The sequence below is a fragment of the Orcinus orca genome, chromosome 14 (assembly GCF_937001465.1).
Source record: "Orcinus orca chromosome 14, mOrcOrc1.1, whole genome shotgun sequence".
Taxonomy (NCBI): domain Eukaryota; kingdom Metazoa; phylum Chordata; class Mammalia; order Artiodactyla; family Delphinidae; genus Orcinus; species Orcinus orca.
The window spans coordinates 62,392,256-62,414,751 of record NC_064572.1 but is presented as its reverse complement, the minus strand read 5'-3'; the positions used below and the strand labels follow the sequence as shown (position 1 = coordinate 62,414,751).

The 22,496-nt window shown below is 42.7% G+C and overlaps 2 protein-coding genes across 9 annotated transcripts in view; one reads left to right on the top strand and one right to left on the bottom strand.

Annotated features, from left to right (window-relative positions):
- The window catches only part of DNMBP (dynamin binding protein), a 111,104-nt gene extending 96,442 nt beyond the window's left edge, over nt 1–14,662 (top strand). For 4 of the 8 annotated variants that reach the window (XM_033425770.2, XM_033425771.2, XM_033425776.2 and 1 more), the window contains 6 exons: nt 1,103–1,231; nt 5,505–5,837; nt 6,203–6,382; nt 8,196–8,394; nt 10,448–10,989; nt 12,506–14,163. In XM_033425770.2, coding sequence (XP_033281661.1) covers nt 1,103–1,231; nt 5,505–5,837; nt 6,203–6,382; nt 8,196–8,394; nt 10,448–10,989; nt 12,506–12,691 — 1,569 coding nt within the window. In that variant the 3' untranslated portion in view covers nt 12,692–14,163. Of the gene's footprint in view, nt 1–1,102; nt 1,232–5,504; nt 5,838–6,202; nt 6,383–8,195; nt 8,395–9,375; nt 9,458–10,418; nt 10,990–12,505; nt 14,164–14,199 lie in introns of those variants that run through there. The other 4 variants (XR_007471342.1, XM_033425775.2, XM_033425772.2 and 1 more) reach the window with 4 other exon arrangements.
- Nucleotides 3,310–4,395, bottom strand: LOC117200876 (ORM1-like protein 1). The gene has a single exon (XM_033425785.2). The coding sequence runs from the start codon at nt 4,217–4,219 to the stop codon at nt 3,758–3,760; it is 462 nt and encodes a 153-aa protein (XP_033281676.1). The 5' UTR covers nt 4,220–4,395; the 3' UTR covers nt 3,310–3,757.
- Nucleotides 14,663–22,496: the final 7,834 nt, after the last annotated feature.

The following is a 22,496-nucleotide window of genomic DNA, read 5'->3' as shown; positions in this document are numbered from 1 at the left end:
TGTGAGTATATCTGAAGGCCAGAGTACTAGATTTTCTGAGCCAAATCATAAAGCAATGCAAATTTCATAGATATCATACCCGTGAAAACTCCCCACCAGCAATGTATGAAACAGTTTCCCCATCCCTTGCTAACATACAGTGTTATCAAAATCAAAATGTCTTATCTTTGCCGGCAAGAAAGGTAAAAATTGCTATTTTAATATAGTTTGAATTTACATTTCTTATATTATGAATGAAGTTGAGGATAGTTTTGTATGTTTAAATCATTATTTCTTTTTCTGTGATTTGTCTGTATTTGGGGGCACTTATTTATTGATTTATTGTTCTTTTTCTTATTGACTGGTAGTACCTTTGTATATGTTGGAGAAAAGAGCCCTTCTTCTGAGATGCTGGCTTACAAATACCTCCTGCCCCAGTTTGTTGACTTTTGAATTTGCTTAAAATGTTTTCTCTGTGTAGAAGAGTTTTATTTTTGTGTAGTCTAACTAAACTTTTATGGTTTCTTAGTTCTGTGTCATACTTTAAAAGGTCTTTCCCATTCCAAGATAATTTTAAAAAGATGTCCTATGTTCCAGTACTTTTATCATTTTATTTTTTTATATTAGTCAATCTAGCTGGAATTTATATTAGTATATAGGAATCCAACTTTTTGTTTTTTATCTAGTTATCTGTCATTATCATTTATTGAGTAATACCCACTGATTTGAAATGCTTCCGACACTTCTTTTAAATAGCAAACTCTCTCCATTCATGTTTTGAAAATGTGATCAAGTAAAATTGAGGGCTTATAAGACTTTCCAGGAACACATTGGCTTAAAGCGAGAGATTTGACCAAGTATGGTTCCCTTGCCTTAGGACTTTACCCTACAATTCCTCTAATTTTGATATCTCCCTATTGGCTATTTTCTCCCCATGTTATCTAAATGTGTAGCAAGTATACACCTGAGCACCCAACTCTTAAAAAGCCTTGTCTCCCTAGCAATGGGTGGCAGCCCTTGGACGGGCAGGTCGGTTTGGTTCTGACTGCTAACTGCTATCTAGGATGAATGATGGAGGCTAGAAGTTCTGTCTGGTCTTACCTGTGTTTGTAACTGGCTGCAGGAATCCGCATGTGTGAAGGTGGTGGCTGCCGTGAGCATGTGGGATGTGTGCATGGAGAAGGGACACAGAGACTTGGAACAGTTCGAGAAGGTGCATCGCTACATCAGTGACCAGCTCTTCACAAATTTTGTAAGTGACTCTTCAGCCCAATTTTTTCAGGCTGGGCCTCTTCCCGGGGTTCTCTGTAACATCCAGCTCATGGAAAAGTTAATTCCATAGAGATACGCTTCCATGGACCAGGAATCCTAGTGTTCTTTAGCTACGTTCATATCAGAATTTTATATTCAGAACCTGACTTTCAATCAGCTGAAAGGACAAATAGGACCTGCATGTATGCAAACAGATTTTTTTTTTTTTTGCGGTACGCGGGACTTTCACTGTTGTGGCCTCTCCTGCTGCGGAGCACAGGCTCCGGATGCGCAGGCTCAGTGGCCATGGCTCACGGGCCGAGCTGCTCCACAGCATGTGGAATCTTCCCGGACCGGGGCACGAACCCATGTCCCCTGCATCGGCAGGCGGACTCTCAACCACTGCGCCACCAGGGAAGCCCTGCAAATAGATTTTTTTATAATTGTGATCAGCCCAGTTTCAGGGGATAAAGGAAAACCAGGAAATTTAATCTGGTATCACTACTGATAACTGATCAAAAGAAAACAACTAAAGAACTAATAACTTAAAACGGAATATTTTTGCATAGTTAAGAGATTAACAAATAGATTTTTGAAATGGCACAAACTATTTTGTAAAGACTACTAAATGCCAAATTGCTTGGGAAATTCTAAATATATATTCTGTATTCTCCTGAGTAGAAATGGGTGGGCTTTGATAGCTTCTTGGAGATCTCTGGATGCTTGAAGCATCTTTAGAAAACATTGGGGGAACTTGGGGGAACATATGGTTATTCTAACAGTAGCATCTTATTAAAAGTAATTTACTAAGCACCTATTTATGTTCTTTTGTGTCAATATTGTGCCCTCTATGTCTATCCCTCTAGAAAGAATTAGACAAAAACTTTTGAAAAGTGAAAACAGAGTATTACTAAGTAGTTATGAGTAGAAGAGGTATGATGGGTGTGTGAAAGTTTCTCTACCCCAGATTATGTAACAACTAAATCTTTTTAAAATTTATTTCTTATTGATGTATAGTTAAATTACAATGTTATGTTAATTACTTCTGTACAGCAGAGTGACTCAGTTATACATATATATGCATTCTTTTTTATATTCTTTTCCATTATGGTTTTTTTTTTTTACACCAAAGAAAAATTTATTAAAGTATAGATTACTGGTTATTTAAAAATACATGAGAAAAGACAAACATACAAAGGCATTATCATACAACTGATTTCTAAACTCAATACTTTTGAAATACAAAACAATGATCATTACCTCCAAAAGTCAGTTTGAAACAAATTGACTTTTAAGTTGGCATTATAATTCTTTTCACTCAGTTTTGCTTACAAATGTTCTAGGTTTTTCAGTTTCATCGCATATCAGAACTTTTTTTTGACGTGTTTACTTCTCAAAGTAGAATATAGTTATTTCTTGCAATTAATGTCAGCAACTATAGAAAGCTTCTCTTAAGTCACAAGGATTCAATATGGTTGCTGCTTTGGAAATAGTTACCATTCTGAGTTATCTATACTAAGACTCGTGCATTGACAGGCAAAATATTAATGGGCAAAGTATGGAGACTGAGAGCAGGAGGACTAAGGAAAGATACCTTTTACTGCAGACCTGCTAAAAAAAGACTCCATTATTCACTCTGATAGTATTGCTAGAGAAGCAGTTTCTGCCAGATCGCAGGTTGGCTATGTAGTTGTCCATTTTAAATTTCCAATGCTAAAGAATGGCAGACTTCAACAATTAGATTGCTCAACCAAATCAGCAGAACTTTAAGTTACCATATACTTTAATTACAAGAAATAAATTATTTTCTTAATTGGTTTAGCAGCCTTGTACCTGGAAAGGCAGCAAAACCCACTTTGTTCCAAAATTAGAAGGCTGACTCAGAGGCTGCTTCTAAGATGCCTAACTATCTTCTATCATCAATCAGTCATGAAGGTGGACCTTCATGAACTCAGTAACTTAATAAATGTAAAAATGAACTCATCTATCAACACAATGTTGAGCCTGCAAAACCAAAAAAGTACATTCATAAGGTAGGAATTGGTTTGTGTAAAACAAGAGGGTATATATCCTCTTATATAACACAAGAGGAACATGCATGATAATAAAAACAATCTATAATAAACTTGTAAAGAAATGATTCTGGTTTACATGTAACTCTGCTTAAACTGACCATGACTGAATGATTAAACATTTTCTTCTCCTAACATAATGCCCATTCATTATAAGCTAAGCTGGACTTAGTTTCTTATAAATCTCTTATTTCCTTGGATTTATCTACTACACCCTTACTTTATAGCCATTTAACTAAAGCCCCTCGTCAGAAGGATACCAGATTCATTAAAGAGAGGCATCTTCTCGTAAGAATCTGCGCTTCAAAACAGCACATGAAGAACCAGCAGTTGGCTCTCCAATGTAGCTACCTCTCATTTCACATTATCACAGAAACAGTGCAGTTTACTAACCACTCCTTCCTTACAGAAAACTCAGTAGCTGTAAAAAATTTTTGTTCATTTCAGAACACATTTCAATACTTATTAATTCCAAAGATCCGAACACCATGTAGCTGTGGCATTTTGGGAATTAGCACACTCAGGAGAGAAGCTGTGTTTAAGATGAAGTGAGTTGGATCATACTTCATATAGAAACTTGCCAGAAAATATAGAATTATTGGAGAAATTGTGAAAAACTTCCCTGAAGATGTAAACTGTACTCCATAGTCCAGTTGTTCCCAATGAGTTAGGAGCCTTGCTTTACCCTGGTCAGGAGTTTCAAATGGTGTTCCTTTTACGGCATGCAGAAATACATACATGCCCAGATTATGTATAACATTTGTTAAGGTCCAAGCAACAGGAACACTGAAGAAGGGAATACTGAGTAAAACGATATGAAGCAAGCCAACTCCCAAAGCATATGTCAGCCACATACCCTGGCTGTTCATTACATGGGTATTTGGATTCACCTCACTGTGGGCAGCTCCAACATTCATGTTTGCACTGCCACCCCACTCCCGGCGGCTGGCTGGCTCAGAGCAGTATCAGCTCCGCGGTGGCTGCAGGGCTAACGGCGGCATCTCCTCCATTATGGTTTATTGCAGGATATTGAATATAGTTCCCTGTGCTACACAGCGGGACCTTATTGTTTGTCCATTCTCTGTATACCAGTTTGCATCTGCTAATCCCCAATCCCAATCCAAGCCTCTCCCACCTCCTTCCCCCTTGGCAGCCACCAGTGTATTCTCTATGTCACTGATTTTGTTTCTGTTTCATAGATAGGTTCATTTGTGTCATATTTTATTTATTTATTTATTTTTGGCTGCATTGGGTCTTTGTTGCTGCACACGTGCTTTCTGTAGTTGCAGAGAGCGGGGGCTACCCTTTGTTGCAGTTCATGGGCTTCTCATTGGGTGGCTTCTCTTGTGGAGCACAGACTCTAGGTGCATGGGCTTCAGTAGTTGTGGCACGCAGGCTTAGTTGCTCCGCGGCATGTGGGATCTTCCCGGACCAGGGCTCGAACCCGTGTCCCCTGCATTGGCAGGCAGATTGTTAACCACTACGCCACCAGGGAAGTCCTGTGTCATATTTTAGATTCCACGTGTAAGTGGTATCATGTGTTATTTGCTTTTTCTTTCTGACTTACTTCACTTAGTATGATAATCTCTGGTTGCATCCATGTTGTTGCAGATGGTATTATTTTGTTCTTTTTTATGGCTGAGTAGTATTCCATTGTATATATGTACCACATCTTCTTTATCAATTCACCTGTCAACAGACATTTAGGTTGTTTCCATGTCTTGGCTATGGTGAATAGTGCTGCTGTGAACATAGAGGTGCATGTATCTTTTTGAATTATGGTTTTGTTTGGGTATATGCCCAGGAGTGGGATTGTTGGGTCATATGGTAATTCTATTTTTAACAACTAAACATTAAGTTAAATTCAAGTTATATATAGACACGTACACGTAAGTGATACCAGACAGATGGTCACAAATGGGTTGTAATGCAAACATCATGTTCATGTATGTAGTTTAGCATTTGTTATCAACTATGCAGCTATTTTGCACACTCTTTGGCATGAGCAAATAGTTGGGTGAAGAGTTATAAGCTGAGAAGCTTTGTAGAATATGTGCGTACATCTGGTGTCGGATCTGCATGGGTTTAGCTCGTGCACTAGGAGCAAAGCAGGTGGTACAGGACATAACAAAATCCACCTGAAGATAGTTTTGAGAATAACAAATTCGGGACACTGAACACCGTGCCTTTCTCTCCCCACAGAAAGAGAGGACAGAGCGGCTGGTCATCTCTCCCCTGAATCAGTTACTGAACATGTTCACGGGGCCCCACAAGCTGGTGCAGAAACGCTTTGACAAGCTTCTGGACTTCTATAACTGTACAGAACGGGCAGAGAAGCTGAAGGACAAGAAGACCCTGGAGGAGCTGCAGTCGGCCCGGAACAACTACGAGGCCCTGAACGCCCAGCTGCTGGACGAGCTGCCCAAGTTCCATCAGTACGCGCAGGGCCTCTTCAGCAACTGTGTGCATGGCTATGCCGAGGCCCACTGTGACTTCGTGCGCCAGGCGCTGGAGCAGCTGAAGCCGTTGCTCTCGGTGAGGCCCGCCCTCCCCATGGAGAGGTAGAATCCCAAGTTCTCCTGGAGTTTTTCTGGGAATACACAGCCAGGTTGTCAGAGACATTATTGAACTAGGTAGATTAAGTATGTCACTGGGTCAGGCCTGTTGGGAATCAGAATTCTTGATCCCTTCATGGAGCCGGGGAACCTGTGGCCTTTAAATGGCTCTCTTTCCACCCTGAGAGATCCCGGAGGAGCCAGCCAGCTCGGGCTGCGGGCACTGGGCTGCGGTGTTGGTGGCTTACACTTGAGGAGTTTTAAGGAGACTGTGCCAGTCCTGGGATCGTTCACGTGTGTTCTCTTCTTTCCTCTGTCTCTGCTCTCCCTGTGCATGGACTCCAGTTACTCAAAGTCACCGGCAGGGAAGGGAACTTGATTGCCGTCTTCCATGAGGAGCACAGCAGGGTCCTGCAGCAACTCCAGGTTTTCACCTTCTTCCCAGAGTCTCTTCCTGCCACCAAGAGGTCATTTGACAGGAAAACTATGGACCGCCAGTCCACCCGAAAGCCATTCCTGGGCCTGGTGAGTGGAACTGGAGAGGCTCATATGGCCTGGTGGTTAAGGTGTGAACTCCTGAGTGAGACCGCCTGGGTTCAGATCCCAATTCTGACAATGACTCACTCTGTCTCCTTGAGCAAGTGCTTCATCGGTTTCCTCATGTCTAAAACACAGATAATAGTTATACCTACATCATAGAGTTGTTTTTTTGTTTTGTTTTGTTTTGTTTTAAATTTATTTATTTATTTTTGGCTGCATTGGGTCTTCGTTGCTGCATGTGGGTTCTCATTGTGGTGGCTTCTCTCGTTGCAGAACACGGGCTCTAGGCACGTGGGCTTCAGTAGCTGTGGCACACGGGCTCAGTAGTTGCGGCTCATGGGCTCCAGACCACAGGCTCAGTAGTTGTGGTGCACGGGCTTAGTTGCTCTGTGGCATGTGGGATCTTCCCGGACCAGGGCTCGAACCCATGTCCCCTTCATTGGCAGGCAGATTCTTAACCACTGTGCCACCAGGGAAGCCCCATAGAGTTGTTTTGAGATTCAAATGAGTTAAAATATGTAAAACACTTGGACGTTGCCTGACACCATTATTAGTTAGCATTATTCAAGTAAGCTATTATCATCATCATTATTATTATTAATATTGATGGACTCAGCTCTGTCTCTACAGATGAGCAATTTAATAGGAGTTTAAATATTTTATAATAATTGGAGAATAAAGGTTATTGAGTTCAAATCTATCATGCTCTCATTCATTCCTTCACTCACTATCACTAGGCACCACTAGTGTGCCTCCTGGTACAGACTTCAAAATGCCCTCTGAAAAGCATTCTTGGATCCTATCCTATACAATGAAAGGAGTTATAAAGGATTAATATTAGTACTTTGATCAGTGAAAGGAACTGGCTTAAGGGTATGTTAATTCTGCCAGGCTCCCTATTTTTGATCATGTATTGGAAAAGGTGGTTATCTGATACACTGCCGAACAGTTAATGGCTGACCACTTTTTAACCTGGAGTTATTTTCTTTTTGAACTCGATTCTTGCATATTCTGAAAAGTACGGTAAGATATACCAGATTATATGGGGTAAAAACCTAAAAGACTGCTGATTTATCTGTGCTTACAACATTTTTGCCCCATGTAATCCCATAGACATTAATTTGTATGATCTAAAAGAGGGAATCAGATTTTTTAATCACGTTTACTTTTTCTTATTTTTATGAATATTGTTTTTATAGATACGAAGTCTAGATAAGGAAAGTCTCAGTTGTTTAGATTCATACAGTAAAATAAAAGAAGCCCTACTCATGTTACTTAGATATTTTGATTCTTTAGGTGGCACTTTAATCACATATTTTTGTCACAGGATAACAGATATAAAACTAAGGGTGTGTTAAATTTTCTTACTACAAAGGCACCAAAACGTGACCCAAGAGATTACAATTTTTACCTGTAGCCACATGGACTGACTCAGGCGCAAAGGCATCTGATGGGAGTAGGGAGCTGGCTGTCATTGCCTCCACTTCTGAGACTGACAGCATATGGGATTAAATAGAGCTGCTGGGATAACGGCCAGGAAGGGGTTTTGATGATTATATTTCTTTTTTTTTTTTTTTTTTTTTTGCGTTATGCGGGCCTCTCACTGTTGTGGCCTCTCCCGTGGCCTCTCCTGACGCGCAGGCTCAGCGGCCATGGCTCATGGGCCTAGCTGCTCCGCGGCATGTGGGATCTTCCCGGACCGGGGCACGAACCCGTGTCCCCTGCATCGGCAGGCGGACTCTCAACCACTGCGCCACCAGGGAAGCCTGATGATTGTATTTCTTATATTGCCTTTCAGCCAGGTTACATGCTTCAGTCAGAAGAACTCCGGGCCTCCCTCTTGGTAAGGTATCCCCCTGAAAAGCTGTTCCAAGCAGAACGGAACTTCAATGCTGCCCAGGACCTGGACGTCTCACTTCTGGAAGGTGACCTGGTGGGCGTGATTAAGAAAAAGGACCCCATGGGCAGCCAGAACCGCTGGCTGATTGACAATGGAGGTAAGAACAGTAGGCGACAGATTACTGTAACTCTAAATGAGGAAAGAGTGATTTGGACTGTGCCTGAATCCTGGGTAGGCCAGAGAAAAATATGAGAGTGTTCGGTTAAAGGGAAAAGCAACCTTAAAAGTTCTCTCCATCTCTAGAGAGTGTAATGCTCAAGTCATTACTGAAACAAAACCAGTCTTTGATTTTGTTTTTGTTCTTTTAAAAATTCCAGAGGAGACACCATTACTTACCTTGCAAGATCTTGCCTTGCTTCACCTTTACAGGCAGTGAATCCTGCCTGAAGGGTCCTTTGCCCTCTCGATCCTAACCTGAGTGAACCACAAGTTCTGTAGGTGTGTTTTGTGAGCATATGAATTTAAAACCTTTAAGAAGGGGTTGTTTGCTTTTTGAGTTACCCCTGCTCCCAACCAACAAACAATTTTACTTCATGACTATTTAGGGAATGACTTTAAAAACAGCTTACAGCTTTTTTTTCTGTTGGGAGTGGGGGTGGGGAAGGCATACAGAATTTTTTTTTCAACGTACAAAGAATAATAAAGAATAACAATTCCAAAATCTGAAAAGCTTTGAAATATCAGAGGTTTTTTTTTCAGAACTAATTTGCCAAAACCTGCCCTGATCTGAACTCATTTGGTGACAAAACCTGAACAAATGATGTGAGGCTGTTTATGATCATTACTCTTCCCTTTTGGTGGGACTGGTCGCATACGTTTTGCTACAGAAACATGAATGGGTTTGACTATGGGGTGTTGACCCAGACCCTGCTGGGTATATCATGAAATCTATAGTATACTTGATTACCTTTCCTAAATCCCCAAATCTGAATTCCAAAACACATCTGGTCCCGAGTGTTTTAGAAAAGGATTGTGGGCCTCTATAATAAACATCTGTGTTCATACCACAAGAACTGAAAATTTTAACATTTCTCAGTTTCTTTAAAAGTGTTGTGTGGATTTTTTTCTCCTCCCCCAGCCCCCTGCTCTGCTTACCCAAAATAATAAAGATTGAAGTGGGAAAGGAAGGACGAAGGATGGGGCCCCCAGGGTGATGACAGGTGAGAGCCACTGATAGACAGATGAACTCCTAGTGAAGATCCAGGCTGTTTGAGCCCCCCCTGTCCTTGGGGTTCTTCCTTATCTACTAAATCCTGGTGAGTAAAGTGGTAGCCAGAAGCTCATAGCATCAGCTCTTAGACCCTCCACCCCTTGGCATCTGCTCAGGGGACTCTTCCCTATTGCCCAGCAGATAGAACAAGTGCAGGCCGGCCTTTTTTTTAGGTCCAGGAAACACTCTAAAGATCAAGACAGAGATGGCCCTTGCTCAAGTCGAGGTTACATACTCTGGGTCCCTGCCTTAACAGATAATTCTTTCCTAATAAATATAACAATTTTTCCTATGGATTAGGGATCTCAATCCCTAATCTATGCTTAAAAGTTTTAGCTGAGGGCCCTCTCTGTCCTCATCTTAGGCAATTTATTGATATGAACATGTGTTAGATGTGTATTCTAACTAATATAGGCAGCTAGTTCTCACAGTATTCCCACCTCATTCCTAAACCAGGAACAGAGATTCAAGTGTGTGGTTGGAGAGGGCAGGGAGGTATATCCGAGGGGCTCTGTCATGCTGAGGATGGTTTTTAAAATCCCTTTTTACAACACTCGATGGACAATTGAACACATCCTTAGTTAAGTCTTCCCCTTAGCCTTTGTTCCCATGGTCTGGCCCTTCTGGTCTGTTTTCTTCATCTACTCATGCTCACTCAGACATGTGGTCTGTGGTTGTTTCTGTTACTGTCTCTTAATTCTCAGCAAAGCCCCTTGTCACTCACCTGTTGTGCGGTTGTAATAGGTGTGAACTGGCAGAAGGCCACAGCATCTTGTCTCTACCACCCACATTGTGCCCTGGGATGGTGTCTGTTCTGTTTGTCTCTAGGAATCTTATTTTGTCTCACTATTGACCTTAAACCATAGTTTCTTCTCTCCTGATTTCCGCCACCCTCCTCCTCCCACGAAAAGCTCTTCGTGTTTGTTTTTCCTGCCCGCAGTCACCAAAGGCTTTGTGTACAGCTCCTTCCTGAAGCCCTACAATGCACGCCGCAGCCACTCTGACGCCTCCGTGGGCAGCCACTCCTCCACCGAGTCGGAGCACGGCAGCTCCTCCCCCAGGTTCCCCCGGCGGCAGAACAGCGGCGGCACCTTGACCTTCAACCCCAGCAGTGTGGCCGTGTCCTTTAGCTCAGGGCCTTCCCAGAAACAGCCTCCAGACACATCTTCACTGACGGAATTTGACCAAGGAACTCTCAGCGCATCTTTGAACTCAGAGAGCAGCCCTTCCAGATGCCCCTCGGACCCAGACTCCCCCTCCCAGCATGGGCCCTGGGATTCGGTAGACGCTGCCAGAGACCTTCAGCAGCCTGCTCCCACTCTGAGGAGCTCCCGAAACCCCAGGCATCCAGAAATGGCTGGTTACTCGGTGCCAGGGCGAAACGGGCAGGGTAGAGACCTCGTAAAAGGATGTGCAAGAACAGCCCTGTCTCTGGATGACAGAAACGGACAGCTGGAAAACAGCGAGGCAGAAGGCAACCAGGTGAGTGCGGCCTGGGTACTGTGGTTACTGCGCCTGAGCAGATGCAGGTGATGCCCTCCCAGGAGTGGGTGAGTCAGAGGCTTACCCAGGGCCTGGGGGTGACCTGGAGATGGGATCGCAGACAAATCCTTAAAGCATTTGTGGAAACTCGCTGCTGTAAGAGTGGGCAGCTCCACCCCTTCTGGGCCCTTCCCTGGCTGACTTCACAGGCTGTTGTGTCTTGGGGCATTTACAGGGTTTTACCATGAAGCTTTTCCCACTCTTCCAGTGTGCTGATTTTTCCATTGTCTAAAGTCTGCTGTTTAACTCGTCCACTTAGTTTTTTATTCACATAACTATATGTTTATTTCTAGAATTCAGAAATAAAAGTCTGGCTCTGTTTCAGTTTTTCCTGTTCTTTTCATAATGGCCTGCTCTTGTCTTTGTATCTTAAACATTTTAAACCTACATATTTTAAAGCCACTTTCACATCCACAGCTGAGGAATCCCTGGCCACCTGCCTCTTGCCTTTGCTCACTTGCAGCAGTGAGTCTCTGTGTGTGTCTTACCCTCGTCTGTGAGCTCTCTGTGGTTCTGTTACAAACCACAGCCCAGGACGCACATCCCAGCTCTGGACCCACCAGCAGGCAGTTTTTCTAGACGTGATAAGAGAAGAAATGGCCCTTTCTTAGATTCTGACTTTGTGCAAGGAGCTCACTTCTAGCCTCATAAACTCCAGTTCCTGAGCAGGTCCTAAACCCCAGCCTTCGGGTGTGTATTCATCCCTGTGCCCCTGCGGGCCTCCTGACTTCTCCTTCTGATCACTGAATACCACCCTTGCTTTGCATGATAGCTTTGTTATGGGCACCTAGAGAGCATCCTTTCTTACTTTGAGGTTAGTTGTGTTTTGGGTTTTTTTTTAAGGTTTTTTTTTTTTTTTTTTTTTTGCTGTACGCGGGCCTCTCACTGTTGTGGCTTCTCCCGTTGCGGAGCACAGGCTCCAGACGCGCAGCCTCAGCGGCCATGGCTCACGGGCCCAGCCGCTTCGCGGCATGTGGGATCTTCCCGGACCGGGGCACGAACCCGTGTCCCCTGCATCGGCAGGCGGACTCTCAACCACTGCGCCACCAGGGAAGCCCTTTTTTTAAGTTTTTTAAATTCAGAATTTCTGTGTTAGGGCGATGGAAGGGCATCCTCGTGTCTCATCCATCTTCCATGCTGACTGCAGCTTCTTTCACTCTTTAAGGCAACTCTGAAAGTAAAAATACGTGAATTTTGGTTTTCTTTAAATCTGACCTGTTCATTAGGGTAGCCACAAGCCGTATGTAGCTATTTAAGTTAGGTAAAATTAAACAATTTAAAATTAAGTTCTTTCATTTCACTGGCATATTTCAAGTGTTCAATGGCCATGTGGCTAATGGCTGCCATATTGCATGGTGCAGATACAGATGGTCCCCATCACCACAGGAAGTTCTGTTGGGCAGCTTTGCTCTAAGCTGTTTCCCATTTCCTAACTCACTTTCTCTTCCTCACACAGGTCTATTTTGCTGTCTATACCTTCAAGGCACGGAACCCAAATGAGCTGAGTGTGTCAGCCAATCAGAAACTCAAGATCCTGGAGTTTAAAGATGTTACAGGAAATACAGAATGGTGGTTAGCCGAAGTTAATGGGAAGAAGGGCTATGTTCCATCCAATTATATCTGCAAAACTGAGTACACCTGAACCTGTTCTGCCTCCCATTCAACCTTGCTGCCTTTGCTTCCTTCTGCTGAAGGGTCCTGGTGTCCACTGAGAGGGCGCCTGCTCTTGAGACACTGGCCCTGCCTGCATGGCTTAACCATGGCACAGTGGGGCACAAGATAAGTCTTGCTCTCTTTGATTGGGTTGTCAACCTTGATGCTTGCTAGAATTTCTAGAATTTGAAATGGACCCTGGGGCTTGCAAGTGATTCAGTGACCGTGAGAAGAGAGGCCAATCCTGGGGTCAGCTTTTGGAAACGAGAAATTTCCAGTCAGAAGACCAGTATCCAATATATGCTGGAAGCTGTGCTATAGCATTAGAAGAAGTTGGCGTTGGTTGTGCCATACTGAGTTTGGGGTGGCCCCACGCGCCATGATCGACTGACCGGAAACCGACTTGGATGAAAAGAATTCTCTGGGAGCCCTTTCAGGCTGCGCCTCTGCATGTGGCAAGGAGTTTGTCGACCTTGTACCAAATCTGGTGTTTTAAAACCTCAGCGTCTGGCACACATTCACACACACACCCCTTATTTCTAAAAGTCCCTAAAACGCTACCACCTGTAATCTTTTTCTTATTTATTTCGCTGCACTTCCAGATTGCTTGGGCAAAATTCAACTACTTTCTTTCTCCTTTTAAAAAATGCTTAGGGTCTTTCTTTTCCTTGAACCTTCATCTGAAAGGTTCTCTTCCCGTTAGGTGCTATCCTCCACACCTTGCTGACAGTCATCCTACTTTATATGGTCTGTGCGTGATAATGTCTCCTGGTCTCTCTCCTGAAGCTCAATATCTGATAGACTCTCCTAGGAGAACAGGATCAGAGCTCCCGCCATTTCATTAGAGGGACTCATTCTGCGATGGGCTGAAGCCAGTCTAGCCTGCTGGGAGACTGGATGCCTCTCCTCTTCATCCAAGCACACTGCTGTCCACAGATGCAGAAAACATAACGCGTGTGTCTTATTTGAATTCGGATAAGCAGTCCCAGAAGTAGCTTATCCTAGACTTGGAAATAAGCATTTCCTGTTTCATCAGCCCCCGTGCTTCAGAGACCATGGTCTAAGCCAAACAGAATCTAAAGTGCCTGATTGTGCCTCCCTCCACCTCAGGAAGATATTTACTAATCCTAACACTAAGAATCTCCCCCTGAAGTTTCTATTTGAGCAGGGCTCTGATTCTTAAGGTCTGCCCCAGACAAGAAAGCCTACCTTGGAACAGGAAACCGTGAATTTTGTCTTTTAAGAAAGGGAATTAAGAACAGCCTTACAGCCCTTGCTCCTCCAAATGCACCTTTGCCTTAAAGTTATGATGAATTGGGAGACACCTGTGAACTCCTTGGCCCCCCTGAGTTGCTGGTTGGTCAGGAGGAAGCAAGGCAAGAGTCTCTTGTGAATAGTGTTTGTATCTAGAGATGTTTATATTTGAGTAGTTATTTTATAAATAAAAGCATTTCTAAGGGCCATGAGTATGTTTTCTTGATTTCCCTCCATGTTTAGCCTGAACCTTCTCACGTTTCTGGGGGTAACTTCTTGACAATCCAGTGATGCTCAGATCCCAAGAGATGGGAGAGACTAACTGAAGAAACTCAGGTCAAAAACTCACTTTGTCGGGACTTCCCAGGTGGCGCAGTGGTTAAGAATCCGCCTGCCAATGCAGAGAATACGGGTTCGAGCCCTGGTCCAGGAGATCCCACATGCAGCGGAACAGTTAAGCCCGTGTGCCACAACTACTGAGCCTGAACTCTAGAGCCCGCAAGCCACAACTACTGAGCACGTGTGCCACAACTACTGAAGCCTGCACGCCTAGAGCCTGTGCTCTGCAACGAGAAGCCACCACAATGAGAAGCCCGCACACCGCAACAAAGAGTAGCCCCCGCTCGCCGCAACTAGAGAGAGCCTGTGTGCAGCAATGAAGACGGAGCCAGAGATAAATAAATAAAATAATTATTTTTAAAAAATTCATTTTGTCAAATATAATTTCAGCAGAATCACTGTATATTCAAAATATGTCTATGTTGCAGGCCTCTTCATTAAGCCATTTCCTATGATAAAATCCTAGCAAAACACAAAAGCTGGGATCTGAAGAGGTAAGTATTTCCCAGCCATGACAGATGTGGAAACTGATGCACTAGTGATGAACTAACAAGTCCACACAGCAGTTCAAGCCAGATAGGGGGTGGGAGGGGGAGAAGTGGCAGGAGCACTAGCGGAGGTGGCACTGAGGACAGTGGGTGACGGAAGTATCACCTGATACTGTTAAGGAATAGGAAACATAGGTGAATAGACAGACTCCGTGGGAAAGAAACAGGCCAGTGAGGCCAACTCTTTCATTTTATGAGGTAGGAAGATGGGGTCCAGTGACATTGTGACTTGCCCAAGTCTCACATCAATTTTTGATGGATCCTGAACTTAAACTTATGCCTCAGGCTGAGCCTTTCCACCTTGTTCTGGAGCCAGACTGACTTCAGACACTTAAGAGCTTTGTGACCTTGGCAACTTACCTAACCTGTGCTTCAGCTTCCTCATCTAAAGTAGAGAAAATACTACTGTCCGCCTTACAGGGTTGTGGTACGGATAGAATGAGTTAATACATGGAGAGTGCTAGAACGCTGGCACATAGTGAACAATAAACTGGAGAGCCCTGAGGTCCAAGTCAAGGAATTTAGATTTCAAGAGAAACTCCTTACCTAGGTGGATTCCTTGTGGTAGGAAAGCTAAATGATAGCAGGATGATTTGGAGGGAGGACAGATCGAAGGCCGGAAAAATCTAATTAAGAAAGAGTTAACTGATGGGGCTTAAGATTGCTTGAGAATGGAAAAAAGCAGCAACATCCTATAAAGAATATGAAATTGAAGAAATGTTGAATCCCTAACAAAGGGGAGGTCATTGGGATGGTAGCAAGTTTATGAAAAGATGAGTATTGTTATAAACACTAGACGTCTGCTAGGTCTTGCTTTTTCTTTTATTTTTAATTTATTTTTTATTGAAGCATAGTTAATTCACAGTGTTTCAGGTTATACAGAAAAGTGATTCAGTTATACATATATATTCTTTTTCAGATTCTTTTCCATTATAGGTTATTAGAAGATATTGACTCTAGTTCCCTGTGCTATACAGTAGGTCCCTGTTGTTTATTTTATATATAGTGATGTGTATCTGTTAATTCCAAATTCCCAATTTATCTCTCCTCCATTTTCCCCTTTGGTATACCATAAGTTTTCTATGTCTTTGAGTCTATTTCTGTTTTGTAAATAAGTTCATTTGTATCATTTTTTTAGATTCTACACATACGTGATATCATACAATATTTGTCTTTGACTTCACTTAGTATGATAATCTCTAGTTGCATTCATGTTGCTGCAAATGGCATTATTTCATTCCTTTTATTATGGCTGAGTAGTATTCCATTGTATATATTTACCACATCTTCTTTATGCATTCATCTGTTGGTGGACACTTAGGTTGCTTCCATGTCTTGGCTATTGTAAATAGTGCAGCTGTGAACATTGGGGTGCCTGTATCTTTTCTAATGAGAGTTTTTGTCTTTTCCAGATATGTGCCCAGGAGTGGGATTGCTGGATCATATGGTAGCTTTATTTTTAGTTTTTTTAAGGAACTCTCCATACCGTTCTCCACAGTGGTTGCTAGATGCTTTTTTTTTTTAATATTTGTTTATTTAGGCTGCGCCAGCACATGGGATCTTTGTTGTGACGTGTTTAGTTGCGGCATGCGGACTCCCTAGTTGTGGCATGCATGTGGCATCTAGTTCCCGGATCAGGGATCAAACCCAGGCCCCCTGCATTGGGAGCATGGAGTCTTACCCACTGGACCACCAGGGAAGTCCCTAGGTGATTTTTTAAGTGTGGTCTTCAGACCAGCAGCATCACCATCCGTGTACCCTGGGAGCTCACTGGAAATGCAGGCCCCACCCCAGGCCTACAGCATCAGGTTACCAGGTGATTTGTGTGCATGTTAAATTTGAGAAGCACCTGTGTAGGCAGTTATTTTTAGTAGTTGGAAAAGTAGGAATTACAAAAACCAAGGAAGGAAAGGGTGTCAGATGTTTCCTGCACAACAGAAGGAAATGTTGAAGAAAATTTCCAAATCCGGTTTGCCTGCTTACTTCCTGTCATGAATTTGCTCCCTTTCCTGCCTGGAAGTAGCTCTTCAGTTATGCTTTCTCCCAAGTGTCCTCGGAGAACAGGGAGTGGTGGTGGGAGTCTATCATCATCTGAAACATGTAGATTTCTGACCTCTCTCTCAAGATTGTTGTGAGAACAAATAAGATGATTCTGCAACTTTTTGTGAACTGTGAGTTCTAGAAATACATGGTTTTAGTAAAGATTGAATTTTATGTCAGCCTTTTACTTAGTTGTGAAGCTGGAACTCTGTGCATTTTGTTTCAGGGTCAGGAGTAGTGTGCTCTGAGTTGTGTTTCATTTGCAGAACCTTAGGCCTGAGGACCGAGAAACCTTGAGCATCATATACTTAATTCTAAATCCTCTCTCTGGTCGCTACACACAACTCAGGATTTTAAACTCTCCCATCTATTAGTACATCATATTGATGAAGTTTGTACTGTTTCACCTGGGCTGGGTGTGGCAGACATTCAGTGCCACAGAGCAGGGATGATCATCTCCAATCTCCAGTTTGCGCTGCTTTGTTTCATCCAGCCCACTGTGATTGTTAGTGAAGATCAATAGTAGTGTTTTGTGAGTATCAATAAGGGAGTTTTCTACAACAAATTGCAGGCTTTGCAAGCTGCATAGGAATATCTATTCCTTAGTACCACTCAGAGGTGACCCTGAAGGAGCAGGTAGTGCTTTCCCAGAGGTAAGTTGTGATGTGGTGGTAGGAGCGGGCAATGTGTTCATTCGGGAAGATTTATTGGTAGCGGGCAGGTGCCTGGGACTCAGCAGCAGACCGTGGGGGTCTGCAGACTCAGCAGGACCATGTCACAAGGCACTGCCTGTGCACCACCCGCCTGGGTGTCCCCTGGGACTTCAAGAGGAGTCAAGCTCTAATCCTTCCCCGTGGCAGCCCTTCCCCAGCTCCAGGATCAGGGAAGCTGAGAGTGAAAGATTACCGATCTCATGGCCGCCTCCTGTCGTCAGAATCACTGTGACTAATTTGAACAAAGGACCTTCCTGCAGCCTCTCAGGTGAGATCAAAAGATTGCCTCCAAATAGGATTAAGCTGAATAAGATCTTTGCAATTTGATAGAAGGGGTGATAGCCTTGAGCACTGAGACCATTTCTAGCTGGGCTTTAAAGATAACATAATCCTCTACAAATTCACACTGCAGTGGGATTCAGTGAAGATCAATGAATTGCTAAACTGACTTCAGTTGGAGAATGTTGGCAATTTTAATCAGAGCTGCTTGGGCTTATGGTATTGTATTAGCTGGCTATTGCTGCTTTAACAAATTACTGCTAATTTAGTAGCCTAAAACAACAGAAATTTATTGTCTTACGGTTCTGGAGGTCAGCAGTTTGAAATCAGTCTCACTGGGCTAAAGTCAAGGTTGGTAGGGCTGGTTATTTACGGAGACTTCAGGGGAGAACCTGTCTCCTTGCCTTTTCCAACTTCTAGAAGCTGCCTATGTTTCTTGGCTTGTGTTCCCTTCCTCCATCTTCAAAGCCAGCAGCATAGCACCTTCAGATGTCTGTTTCTGTCATCACATCATCTTCATTTTAACTCTGACCCTCCTGCCTCTTATTAAGGATCCTTGTAATTACACTGGGCCCACTTTGCATAATCTCCCATCTCAATATCCTTAATCACATCTGCGAAGTCCCTTTGGCCATGTAAGGTAAATCCCCAGGGTTTTGAGGATTCAGACATGGACATCTTTGGGGACCATTATTCTATCTACTGCAGGTATGGAGCCACATGACATTTTTGAGGCAAATTGTCTTTCTGAGAATGGAAACATGATCCAGTCCAGACTACACTGTTGATTCTGGAGCAGGAATTGGCAAACCTTTTCCATAAAAGGCCAGATAATAAATACCTTAGGCCAGCGGTCCCCAACCTTTTTGGCACCAGGGACTGGTTTCATGGAAGACAGTTTTTCCATGGACGGGGCGGGGATAGTTCAGGCAGTAACGCGAGCAATTGAGAGCAGCAGCTGAAGCTTTGCAAGCTTGCCTGCTGCTCACCTCCTCCTGGGCGGCCTGGTTCCTAACAGGCCGAGGACTGGTATGGGTCCACGGCCTGGGGGTTAGGGACCCCTGCTTCAGGCTTTTTAGGCCATACAGTCTGTCACAACTCAACTCTGCCATTGTGACATGAAAGCAGGTATAGGTAATACAGAAATAAGTGAGCATGGTTGTGTTTCAAAAAAACTTTATTTATAAACAGCAGGCCATATTTTGCTCTTATGCCATAACCCTAACTCTACGTCCCGCTAAAACAAAAGGGTTCTGTGCCACCATTAACATTGAAGCCACGTATGTGAAAAATTAGATGCTTTGATGAAAGAAAATGAAAAGCTAGCCAAAGTGGAATTGGTTTACAGATTTGAACTAATGTATCAGTCTAGCAGATATTTATGGAACTATGAGAGATCTTTATGATGCCAGAATGTAAACCCTGACAAACCAGATCACAGTGTACCTGCAGACTAACAGGGGAGCCAGCAGGCAAGAATGTTAGCACCAAGTACCAGGGGAGATATCTGTGCTCAGAGGTACAACCAGAGGACAACTCAACAGGCTTTTTTTAAATTTTATCTTTGAATTTTTTTTTTTTCCTTGCGGTACACGGGCGTCTCACTGCTATGGCCTCTCCCGTTGCGGAGCACAGGCTTCGGACACGCAGGCTCAGTGGCCATGGCTCATGGGCCCAGCCGCTCCACGGCATGTGGGATCTTCCCGGACCAGGGCACGAACCCGTGTCCCCCGCATCGACAGGCGGACTCTCAACCACTGAGCCACCAGGGAAGCCCCTTTTATTTTTTTATACAGCAGGTTCTTATTAGTTATCTATTTTATAGATATTAGATATAAAAATATATATTTTATACATATATATTAGTGTATATATGCCAATCCCAATCTCCCAATTCATCCCACCACCACCCACCCTCTACTTCCCCCCTTTGTGTCCATATGTTTGCTCTCTACCTTGGTGTCCATATGTTTGCTCTCTACATCTGTGTCTCTGTGCCTTGCAAACCGGTTAATCTGTACCATTTTTCTAGATAACACATACATGTGTTAATATATGATATTTGTTTTTCTCTTTCTGACTTAACTTCACTATCAGTCTCTAGGTCCATCCACGTCTCTACAAATGACCCAACTTTGTTCCTTTTTATGGCCGAGGAATATTCCATTGTACATATGTACCACATCTTCTTTATCCATCCGTCTGTCGATGGGCATTTAGGTTGCTTCCATGACCTAGCTATTGTAAACAGTGCTGCAATGAACATTGGGGTGCGTGTATCTTTTTGAATTATGGTTTTCTCTGGGTGTCTGCCCAGTAGTGGGATTGCTGGGTCATATGGTAATTCTATTTTTAGTTTTTTAAGGAACCTCCATACTATTCTCCATAGTGGCTCTTATCAATTTATATTCCCACCAACAGTGCAAGAGGCTTCCCTTTTCTCCACACCCTCTCCAGCATTTGTTGTTTGTAGATTTTCTGATGATGCCCATTCTAACTGGTGTGAGGTGATACCTCATTGTAGTTTTGATTTGCATTTCTCTAATAATTAGTGATGTTGAGCAGCTTTTCATGTGCCTCTTGGCCGTCTGTATGTCTTCTTTGGAGAAATGTCTATTTAGGTCTTCTGCCCATTTTTGGATTGGGTTGTTTGTTTTATTTAATATTGAGCTGCATGAGCTGTTTATATATTTTGGAGATTAATCCTTTGTTGATTCGTTTGCAAATATTTTCTCCCATTCTGAGGGTTGTCTTTTCGTCTTGCTTATAGTTTCCTTTGCTGTGCAAAAGCTTTTAAGTTTCATTAGGTCCCCTTTATTTTTATTTCCATTATGCTAGGAGGTGGGTCCAAAAAGATCTTGCTGTGATTTATGTCAAAGAGTGTTCTTCCTATGTTTTCCTCTAAGAGTTTTATAGTGTCCAGTCTTAACATTTAGGTCGTAAATCCATTTTGAGGTTATTTTTGTGTATGGTGTTAGGGAGTGTTCTAATTTCATTCTTTTACATGTAGCTGTCCAGTTTTCCGAGCACCACTTATTGAAGAGGCTGTCTCTTCTCCATTGTATATTCTTGCCTCCTTTATCAGAAATAAGGTGACCATATGTGCATGGGTTTATCTCTGGGCTTTCTATCCTGTTCCACTGATCTATATTTCTGTTTTTCTGCCAGTCCCATATTGTCTTGATTACTGTAGCTTTGTAGTATAGTCTGAAGTCAGAGAGTCTGATTCCTCCAGCTCCATTTTTTTCCCCAAGATTGCTTGGCTAGCATAGCACACAGAGACCAGCTCAGTGCTTTGTGACCACCTAGAGGGGTGGGATAGGGAAGGTGGGAGGGAGACGCAAGAGGGAGGGGATATGGGGATATATGTATACATATAGCTGATTCACTTTGATATACGGCAGAAACTAACACAACAATGTAAAGCAATTATACTCCAATAAAGATGTTAAAAAGAAAAAGATTGCTTTGGCTATTTGGGGTCTTTCATGTCTCCATACAAATTTTAAGATTTTTTTGTTCTAGTTCTGTAAAAAATGCCATTGGTAATTTGATAGGGATTGCATTGAATCTGTAGATTGCTTTGGGTAGTATAGTCATTTTCACAATATTGATTCTTCCCATCCAAGAACATGGTATATCTCTCCATCTGTTTGTGTCATCTTTGATTTCTTTCATCAGTGTCTTATAGTTTTCTGAGTACAGGTCTTTTACCTCCTTAGGTAGGTTTATTCCTAGGTATTTTATTATTTTTGTTGCAATAGTGTATGGGATTATTTCCTTAATTTCTCTTTCTGATCTTTCATCATTAGTGTATACGAATGCAAGAGATTTCTGTGCATTAATTTTGTATCCTGCAACTTTACCAAATTCATTGATTAGCTCTAGTAGTTTTCTGGTGGCATCTTTAGGATTCTCTGTGTATAGTACCATGTCACCTGCAAACAGTGACAGTTTTACTTCTTCTTTTCCAATTTGTATTCCTTTTATTTCTTTGTCTTCTCTGATTGCTGTGGCTAGGACTTCCAAAACTATGTTGAACAGTAGTGAGTGTGGACATCCTTGTCTTGTTCCTGATCTTGGAGGAAATGCTTTTGATTTTTCACCATGGAGAATGATGTTTGCTGTGGTTTTGTCATATGAGGCCTTTATTATGTTGAGGTAGGTTCCCTCTCTGCCCACTTTCTGGAGAGTTTTATCATAAATCGGTGTTGAATTTTGTCAAAAGCTTTTTCTGCATCTGTTGACATGATCATATGGTTTTTATTCTTCAATTTGTTAATATGGTTTATCACATTGATTGATTTATGTATATTGAAGAATCCTTGCATCCCTGGGATAAATCCTACTTGGTCATGGTATATGATCCTTTTAATGTGTTGTTGGATTCTGTTTGCTAGTATTTTGTTGAGGATTTTTGCATCTATATTCATCAGTGATATTGGTCTGTAATTTTCTTTTTTTGGAGTATCTTTGTCTGGTTTTGGTATCAGGGTGATAGTGGCCTCGTAGAATGAGTTTCAGAGTGTTCCTTTCTCCGCAGTATTTTGGAAGAGTTTGAGAAGGATGGGTGTTAGCTCTTCTCTAAATGTTTGATAGAATTCCCCTGTGAAGCCATCTG